Here is a 9926-nt window from a genome sequence, read left to right as displayed (position 1 = left end):
GTGGGGGGGTGCAGAGGGGTATCTAGAGAAGTTTCATTATTTTTCCAGAGGGGAACACTCCATCTTGAAACCTAGGGTAATAATGTAGTATATGTATGGGTGGGCACCTGGGCTAGGGGTTCAGCCTTCTTTTTGTAGATTTTCACAGATTGTTTTCAGCTCCATGCCTGGCTCATACCTTGTGTTTTAGTATTCCTGAGCCCTGGGATTCTCCTCTTCCCCCAAGAATAACCCCCCAGTCTCTAGTGCAGGGGAGATGTTATAAACATGGCTCCTGGCGTGTGTGGGGGTGGGATTAGTCCTACCCATGCCCAATTTCAGTTCTCTGCTTCACATCCCACTCTGTCTCAGAGTCCTGAACCTCTATCTAGAGTTCTGGAAAACCTTGTGCTCAGAGGCATTCCGTCAACTTGCATTTTGTCGTTCCTGTCATCCTTTTCCGTCAACTTTCTATCTCCTAAACACACTTCCAGTGTTTATCTATTGGTAACATTTTCCTTCCACTCTCTCAGTGGTTGGTTTCTTATCCTTTTGTGATCCGTTATTAGTAGTAGGGAGGCAGAGCAAACAATTGTACGCAATTATCTGATTTCTCACATTGCTTTACATCACAAGGATTTCCACCAGTGGACTCGGCGAGAAATGAGAAAAGTGAGACTCGGCTTTAAAGTAATATTTTATTCCTCCGGGCTGAGCACACTTAGGGCGTTAGATCCACAGGTGGGCTCCTCCGCTGGGATGCTACTTGTGGCGATCGTCTTCTCCCAAGCCCCACATTTTTGCTTTGTACAGAATGATGTCACTGCAGACCCTGAAGTGATTCAGCCTGCGGTCATGGCGTTCTGGGTTGACCTAGAAAGGAGGATGTAGGTTCAGAACGAAGCCTGTGAGGACCCAGGAGGACCTGGGTTTGGAGTTGACGGACCTGGCTTCTATCAGGCTCCACCCTCCCAACCTGTGACTGCATTGTGGATGGAGATGGCCACATGTCCATTGAAATAGTTGTGAAGTGGGAGGAGAATAACCTGTGCGCAGCTATGACCCCTCCTGTCCCACTGCCCGACTTGGAGGCCACACCTGCGGACTGTTTCCCCCATTAGAATGAACACTACATGAGGGGAGGTGCTGTATCTGCCTTAGTGTATCCTCAGCACCTAGAGCAAGACCCAGCACACACTAGGTATTCAATGTATATTTGTTGAAAGAATGACTTTGTTGAAGGAGTCACGTAGAACCCGAGTAAAAGTCAGCACTCTGACACATCAGTCTTATAGAAGTTACACCATGCAAATAATTTTAAAAATGTATTTCCAGAAAATGTTACCAGGAGATGAGAGGCTGAGTGATGATCATTGAGTCTGGCTTTGCCAGTGTCCCAGTACTGAGGTTGGAGGTATCTTGTTTATCCAAGGTGAGGCCCTGCCAGGGAGCAGGGAGCTTCAGGTTGTGGCTGATCAAGCCTCTTCTGCCCCAACTACTTCATTCTGTAGCTCCAACTTAATTATCTCTTTTGGTTGTGCAACACCTGCATCTAATGGTTTCTGGGGTACACTTTCTTACTATGCTAGCAGTACCCTTTGATGGCACTGTCCCCAGGTTTATAATGATGAATAGCATGGAGTATTTGCAGACCCTTTGCAACTCCAGAGTGCTCACTGATCTGACACACATGCAGTCTGTGATTTGCAGAGCCTACAAAGATCCCAGCAGGGCAGGCCACCCTTGTCTTTCCTGTCATCGTAAGCATGAGATGTGTCCTGAAGGGTCAAAATGCAACATCTCCACACGCACACTTTGTACTTGTGTGAGCCAGGTCTTTACTCTTTACCAAAATGAAGAATGGTGAGTTAATTTACTTGTGTGTTGCAATATTTTTCTAAGTTGCTTCATGATCTATCTTGGCTGATTTCTATCTTCATGCCAACACTCCTTCCTTCACAACCTTTCTTCTCCCCAGCAAAGATCCTTTCCTTGAACAAACTCTACTCAGGCTCCCTGAAGTACTTTTCGACTAGGTCTGATGTTGGGATTTCTATTTCCTCTGCATTGTCCAATTCTAGCAAAAATCCTGCTAAGGTGATTTAACCAGAACCCCCTAACCTTTAGTATCTGATCACCATCGATATCTGATTGAGTTCCTCATCCTCCACCACTCTCCAGGTGATGTCTGATCCTGCTGGCCTGCCTTCAGCAAGCACCCTGTTAGGTGGAAGTTAGCCAGAATCTGCCGCTCCCCCTGGTGTTTCCTCCTAGTATTTTTCCATCACTGACCCTGACCTTGCTCCTTGGCTACACACTCGCAATTGCACATGCTGTTATCAGAGTTGAGGCCAGTCTCCCTCCCTCCCTCCCTCACTGCAAAACCCTGTAGTGATGCCGATGCCTTTCACAGTAGTTTCCCCACTTGAAAAAGTCTTCTTTATGGTTTTTAAATTTTAAATTTATTTTTTTCCACTAGCACTTCCAGTACCATTCCTTCTGGTTTTTAACAATCATTGACTATTGGTCCATTATTCATATTTATATTCAATAACTGTCACTGAATACATATTTTAACACTTTTATTCATGTTAGACCTCCCCACCTCCTCTTTCCCTGAGTGGTTATCTTCTACAGTTCTCTAACCACATCTCTCCCTTTGTACCAAGTTCCTCCTTGTAGGTGTGTATATATGTATACATACGTGTGTGTAGATGCACATATATAAGTAAATACAAAAAAAAAGAGAGAAGAAGAAGTAAGAAGAAAAACGCTAGGGAAAAATATAGAATAGTTGCTTGGCAATGTCGGTGTTAAAGATTTTCCTAAGCAAGGCACAAAGCTCAGAAACCATAATGAAAATGAGCGGTGTATCTGATGACTTAAAAATGAAAACCTTCTGCATGATCAAAGACATAGCAGGTTTAAAGACTTGTCCAATATATGGCAGAAACTTCTTTGACTTGTCTATTCCATATTGCACATTTCTCCCTTAAAAACAGAAGCGCTGTATTCCTTAGGTGATTGTGTGCTAAAGTGGCTAATTGTGCCCTTCCAGTCGGACAAGGAGAGGACCCTTACTCACTTGTCCATTTTTTATGTTTTTAAAAAATTTTTTATTTTTTAAATGTTATTTATTTATATTTTTTTAAATTAATTAAATTTTTTTTGAGACAGAGTCTCACTCTGTTGCCCAGGCTGGAGTGCAATGGTGGGATCTTGGCTCACTACAAACTCTGCCTCCTGGGTTCAAGTGATTCTCCTGCCTCAACCTCCCCAGTAGTTGAGATTACAGGCATGTGCCAACATGCCCAGCTAATTTTGTATTTTTAGTAGAGATGGGGTTTCGCCATGTTGGCCAGGCTGGTCTTGAACTCCTGACCTCAGGTGATCTGCCTGCCTCAGCCTCCCAAAGCGCTGGGATTACAGGCATGAGCCACTGCGCCCAGCCATATGCCCATTTTTTATGGATAAGGAAGCAGAACTCAGAGATTTTGAGTGGCACACCCAAGACCACCTTGCTGATACCTGATGGAGCTGACTCAGGTATCTGTCATGCACCTTTATTTAAGCAGCAAAGACGCAGTGTCTACCATGTGCCAGGCACTGTTCCAGGTACTGCACAAATATCACCTCATGTCATCCTCATAACAAGCTTATGAGATAGGTACTGTAATAGCTCCATTTTACAACAATTAAACTGAGTCATAAGAGAGCTTAGTAACTTACCCAGCTGGTAAGAGGTAGCCAGATTCAAGCCCAGGCATGTCGGGCCCCTACCCTATTCTATGGTCACCACCTACATTGCCGCTGTGTTTCCTTGTGTTTTCTGAGGAAGGAGCCACGCTTACCAAGGGCTCTAAGTACCATCCAACTTCCTGGTTTTCAGTCTGTGTCTCTGGGTACTTCTTCCTTGGTCCCTGGGCAGCATGGTGAATGAGATTCAGAAACCTGGCTGGGAGACGAGGTGTGAGTTATGAAGGAGTCAGGCTTTGGGACCAGAGCTTGGGACCCTTTTGCCCTTTCCTGCATCCACATCATTCCTTTCAGGCAGAGCATCTGGGCCTCGGAGGTTTGCCTAGGCATCGGGACAGGGGTGTCTGGTCCTTCCACCCATCTGTCAACAAATATGTGGTGAGCTTAAACTCTGTGCCAGGCATGGCTCTGGGTGCAGGGCATGCAGTGCTGAGTGACAGCATGATCCCTGTTCTCCTAGAGCTCATAGTCTAGATGGGGCAGAGGACACAGTATGCAGGTTTACAAAATGACGCAATGGTGGCAGACAGGGATATGCGCTGTGAAGAAAGGAATAGGCAAAGGGTCACATGCAGGCAAGGGCAGCTGCTGCAGATGGGGCAGCGAGAGAAGGCCTCTCTGGATGCCAAGCAGGAGCCAGCCCTGGGAAGAAGCGGAGGAAAAGCACACCACAGGCAGCAAGAGCAAAGGCCCCGAGGCATAAGTGAGTTTGGCCAGTGTAGCGCAACAGAGAGCGAGAACCAAGGTTGTAAGAAGTGAGGTCATCTCTTATTTCCTTGAGCAGTGGTTTGTAGTACTGTTGGGAGTGTAAATTAGTTCAACCATTGTGAAAGACAGTGTGGTGATTCCTCAAGGATCTGGAAATAGAAATACCAATTGACCCAGCGATCCCACTGCTGGGTATATACCCAAAGGATTATAAATTGTTCTATTATAAAGACGCATGCACATGTATGTTCATTGCTGCACTGTTTACAATAGCAAAGACTTGGTACCAACCCAAATGCCAAGGATAAAGAAAATGTGGCACATATACACCATAGAATACTATGCAGCCACAAAAAAGGATGAGTTCATGTCTTTTTTCAGGGACATGGATGAAGCTGGAAACCATCATTCTTAGCAAACTAACACAGAAACAGAAAACCAAACGCCACATGTTCTCACTCATAAGTGGGGGTTGAACAATGAGAACACATGGACACAGGGAGGGAACATCACACACCAGGGCCTGTTGGGGGTTGTGGGGGCTAGGGGAAGGATAGCAGGGGGTGAGAGGATTGGGGAGGGATAGCATTAGGAGAAATACCTAATGTAGATGATGGGGGGATGGACGCAGCAAACCACCATGGCACATGTATACCTATGTAGCAATCCTGCACAATCCGCACATGTACCCCAGAACTTAAAGTATTAAAAAAAAGAAGTGAGGTCAAATCCTTGTGTATTGAAATAAGTATGGCTGCCGACACCAGATTGATCTGCAGCTCCATAGTTCTCCTGCCCTATCAAATCTCCACCGGAGAGAGGCAGGCAGACAGTGGAATGAACCTGGCTTTGGAGTCAGTGCTACTATTGGCTTGTCAGGTGGCATCACTTCTTTGGGCCACACTTCACTCATCTGTGAAATGGGAGGAAAATTCTCCTCAGCAAGATGGCTGGGAATGAAATGAAGGAAGGTGACTCAAGGGACTGCCACTGGGCTGGCACATCCTTTATGTAAGGGAGAGTGCAGCTAACTCCTGCCTGGCTTTCAGGACCCTCATTTCCTGTTCTATCCCTTAGCGCCACAGGTTCTCAGCTTGCACCCTTTACCCTAGTCAGGAGAGTGCACTGCAGATAACACCTTACTGCCTGTGATGACCCCTCTATTAGTCTATTGACTTGTCTGCCTCCTTCATAATGCTCTGAGATCCTCTGCTCCCTCATTCCCCATCCCAGCCACGGCCATCCTTCCTTCGCCAAATTTTGCTCAAGGAAGGTAGAGAGGAAGAAGGAAAGCTTTCCAAGAGGGATCAGGCTTTCCACCAAATATCCCTCCTCCCTCGTTCCCAAATAGGGCCCTCTCTCCACCTGTATGTTATGGCCATGCCAGAGTACTTGCAGTCGTGTTTCCCATTTCTGTACATTTCTCTAGAACTCAGGATGCTCTTCCGCAATCTTCTCCACCTCACCCTGTGGTCACCTCCTCCAAGATGTCTTCCCAGAACTCCACTGCCTGACCAAGGCACCTGTTTCCTATGCTGTTCTCACACCAGTCATGGTCCCTGTTTACTTGTCTACTTATTTCCAAGTCTACTTCTCTTCTTCATTATGCTACAAGATTACCCCACCCAGCCCCATCGTAGAGACTACCTAATAATGAAAATAACCACGGGACTAATATTTCCTGAGGACCATGTACCAGCTACTGTTCTATGCACTGGCATTGTTTTGTTTAATCCTTACATCATCCCTGAGAAACAGGCTAAGAGAGGTGAAAAGCCTACTCAGTACTACAGTTAATGAGCAGCAGAGCCAGGATTTGCACTGACTTAGTATGGCTTCAGAACTTGTGCTTGTCACACCTACGTGTTTGATGAGCGAATGAAAGCAATGTTAAGGCCAGCAGGAACATCAGTTGGCTTGACAGTTATAGTTGAATATGTCCATCTTTTAAAATTTTTATTTAATTTTTTTAAAAAATTCTTTTTTATTCTATCTGCCACAGACTGTCTGAGTATCTGTTGTCTTTTTTTCGAGCTTGGCTAGTGAGAGTCCCATTTCCAGGATCAAAGCAGAGGGCTCTGATGCTTGCTCCAAGGTATCACTACCCTGAGAGTTCTCCCCAGCCAGTCTGCCTCTCTGGGCTCTATCTCAATGGCATTTCAGACCCCAGGACTCACCATCTGCAGGTTCCTCCAGGTTATCATGCCAAGACATGGGCTTCCTGGTGACTGTGTGAACTAGAAAAAAAAAAAAAAAAGAGAGCATCACAGATTCAGATTAAAACATGAATTTCCTGCCCTCTTTAAGACCCACCTTAAACAGGGCACCCAATTAGCACTCACTGAATATCTGGTACATGCCAGGTATTATCCTGGGTGCTAGGATAACACACGATTTGATAAGGCTCTCGAGAACCTCACAATCTAGAGTGGAACTGCCCAGAATAGTGGTCACCAGCCACATGTGGCTCCTTGAATTTGAATAACTAAAGTTATACACAATGAACACTTCAGTTCCTTAATCACATTAGTCACACTGCAAGTGCTCAGTGGCCACATGCAGTTAATGGCTACAGTTTTGACTGCAGCCAAGATAGAGAACATTTTCATCACTGATGAATTATCTTGGACAGTGCTGGCCTATGGGGAAGGCCAAAGAGGTTTGCCAGGCAGTGATCTATGCTCAGGAGGGCACGTGGTAACAGAGGAGCAGCACCCACATTCATCCACTCCGCTTGTAATTTCTGTGCACTGGAGAACAGGCCATAAACAAGGCAGAACCCCTGTGCCCCCTGAGCTTTTAACGCTATTTGTGGTGACAGACAATAAACATATATCTATTACCAGGCAAATATCAATGTGATGGAGAACAGTAAAGCAGGTTATGTGGATGGAGAGTTGGCGTTGGGACTGGGGTATGGGCGATGTATCTCTAGGGAGATACATATGAGCAGAGTTTTGAATGAAGTGAGGGAACGTGCCGTGGTGTGGGAGACATATGAGCGTGAGCCTGGGGAATTTGAGAAACGTCAAGAAAGCCACAGTGGGTCCAGGGGAGTGAGCTGGATGGAGAGTAATGGGAAATGAGCAGACACCAGTAGAAACCAGTGGCCTCCATGCTGCTTGTCTCAAACTCCTACCAGTAAAAGAACTTTAGAGCATGCACCCTTAATAGATGTACAGTTATATGATCTTTATGTACTATTATCGGTATATTAGCAAAGAAAATTTCTATCTGTGTAAATGAAAGCAATCAAGACAACTTGTAATATGATCTCACTTTATTCCAATGGCTCACATGCTTAGGCAACATGAGTTGGGAGACAGCATTTTTCCTAGAGGGCATGTAGGTTGCCTGAAGAGATTGTTTCCATTGTTGGAATGAACCCAGTTTGAACGACTTTGGACACTAATTTGCTTTCCTGAAACTAGCGGTTGGGGGTTCCAGAAGAAAACTAAGTTAGTTAGAAGGAAAGTGAAGATAGCACATTTTCTCTATAGAGCCAGGCAACAAAGTGGACTTTACTTATCAGTCACAGAGCTGGAGATACATTCAGGAAGAAGCCACAATGTTTATGCAAGCAAAGTGTGAAATGATATGATGCATTCAGGAAATCCATATATTTAGAAATGGCAGGGGAAAAGGAGTATGCGGGGTTTATCAGCAATGGCTGGTGCAGAGTAGGCACCAAAGTATTTCTTAAAGGAGCAGGGTAAAGCGGGGGAGAGGAGTATGGGATGAAGCTGGCAGGAACCAGAGGCAGATCCAATGCGCCTTATGTCCTGATTGATTTAAACTTTACCTCAGAAGCTATGAGAAGGATTTTAGGTGGGGTGGATGTGCTCTAATTGTCCTCCTAGCATAGCACTAGCTAGTAAGGGTGTAGGGGTTTGGTCAGAGGGGCCAGCTTGGGGGGAAGGAGAATGAGTTGGGAGTCCATCAGACCCATCCAGGCAGCAAGGACGAGGGCCCTGCAGAGGCTTCAGGAGTGAGGATGCAGGCAGAGGCAGTTTGAGATGCTTCTTAGAGCATGAAAATACCTGAGCAGAGGCAGAGAGGAATCAATATACATGATGGTGTCTTTCATTGAGGCAGGAACAGGTGGGTCAGGGGAGAGGAATGTTAATAAGCAGGACTTGTGTCTTTTTTAAGTGTGTGGAGGGAGGGAGACCTTGAGGAGGACTCATAGGCTGCTAGTAATCATTAGAGTGAATGATTCAGATCATGAGAGCGAATCATCGGGGCCTTTTGCACAGACAGGGTATTCTGGAACAGCAGAGAGTCGGGAAGGTGGGAATGAGCCTGGCTTTCCTCCTGCTGGGTATGAGGTGCCTGTAGGTTGTCCCGGAAGGGGAGCTGGGAGGTGGTTGGGTGTGTGGCTCTGAAGCGCTCCATTTCAGGCCCAGTGGCATTCAGGGGAAGCTGGTGTGACAGGACAGATCAAACTGTAGGGCGCACAGTGACAAGAGTGGAGGGTAGGGCTGTTTTATCAGGGAGCACCAAGGAACTTTCCGAAGGACAGTATCAGAAGCCTGAAGAAAAACCTTTCACTTTTTAAAAACAACCCAAAATACAAACAAAAACAAAACACAGCCTGAAAACTTATTTCAAAAGTAAAATCATAAAAAGTTATACAAGCTTCTTTTTCCTACAACTAAAAGATTTAATCGTGATGGGCATGAACTTTAATATAGCGAATGCATCTGATATGATGTGGCCTCTCCAAAGTCACGGTTCCTGAAATCTAGGAAAGGGGGCGGGTGCTGGGGAAAGCGTCTTCTTTGCTGGCACTGCCTTCCCACTCCAAGACTCGGAGGGCTCCTCCTTCCCCGGTGCCCTCCCGCTCTTGCCCTTCCCGCACCCCGCCGCGCCCCTCACTCTTGCGGAAGGGATTCACGTGATACTGCGTGTAGAGTTTCCGGGTTCGTAGCTCTTTGAGGTACAGTTCCCTTAAGATCTGGTTCTGATGGACCTCATCTGGAATCACCTTCTCGCTTGGATGTCCTGCCATGGCCTTAGGCTGCCCCGTGCCCTCTCGCCTTTACCTGCGTCCTGGGCCTTCCGCCGTCTCCAGGCAACGCTTCCCCGGGGTCGCCAGACAACGCGTCCCCTCTGCCTCCAGGTAACGCGTCCCCGCGATCTGCTAGCAACGGCGTCCCGCGGTCTCCAGGCAACGGCGTCCCGCGGTCTCCAGGCAACGGCGTCCCGTGGTCTCCAGGCAATAGCGCTCGGGTAGCTCGGCCCCTTGGTCTCACTCGGCCAGCCCATTCCCCTGCCTTCATCGCCCCGCCCAGCGCCCGCCTGTCGGGATCTTATTTCGCACCCCGCCCTTTTCTGGCACTGGACTCACCTGCCCCAGCTTCTCAGGCCCCGGCTGGTTTACTGCCAGGAAACGTCTTCCCGGCAAGGGGCAGACCCAGGAGGTAAGGGACAGATGATTGGACCTCACCTTGGCCAATCATTTCCTAAAAAACCTTTTGGAA

The 9926-nt window shown here is 46.9% G+C and overlaps 1 protein-coding gene across 1 annotated transcript; it reads right to left on the bottom strand.

Annotated features, from left to right (window-relative positions):
* Positions 1-663: 663 nt before the first annotated feature.
* FAM183A (family with sequence similarity 183 member A) lies at positions 664-9600 on the bottom strand. The gene is made up of 4 exons (XM_032247206.1): positions 9322-9600; positions 6621-6680; positions 3831-3934; positions 664-852 (listed from the first exon to the last, which is right to left on the bottom strand). Exons 1-4 carry the CDS (start codon positions 9452-9454, stop codon positions 742-744), a joined length of 408 nt encoding a protein of 135 aa, XP_032103097.1. The 5' UTR covers positions 9455-9600; the 3' UTR covers positions 664-741.
* Between the last annotated feature and the right edge of the window lie 326 nt (positions 9601-9926).

Source organism: Sapajus apella, unplaced genomic scaffold (genome assembly GCF_009761245.1).
Source record: "Sapajus apella isolate SASKATOON/1434 unplaced genomic scaffold, GSC_monkey_1.0 scaffold62, whole genome shotgun sequence".
Lineage (NCBI taxonomy): Eukaryota > Metazoa > Chordata > Mammalia > Primates > Cebidae > Sapajus > Sapajus apella.
The sequence above is the reverse complement of the archived record's forward strand: the minus strand, read 5'-3'. Positions and strand labels throughout refer to the sequence as shown.

Bases quoted from the DNA above. Each gene is read 5' to 3' on its own strand.
- FAM183A (XM_032247206.1), bottom strand. From the start codon at position 9,454: ATGGCAGGACATCCAAGCGAGAAGGTGATTCCAGATGAGGTCCATCAG. The intron at 6,681-9,321 runs GTGAGGGGCGCG...TTTTTTTTCTAG, and splicing joins CGTGAATCCCTTCCGCAAGA to TTCACACAGTCACCAGGAAG. The intron at 853-3,830 runs GTAAGCGTGGCT...CCTCCTTTCTAG, and splicing joins GATGGTACTTAGAGCCCTTG to GTCAACCCAGAACGCCATGA.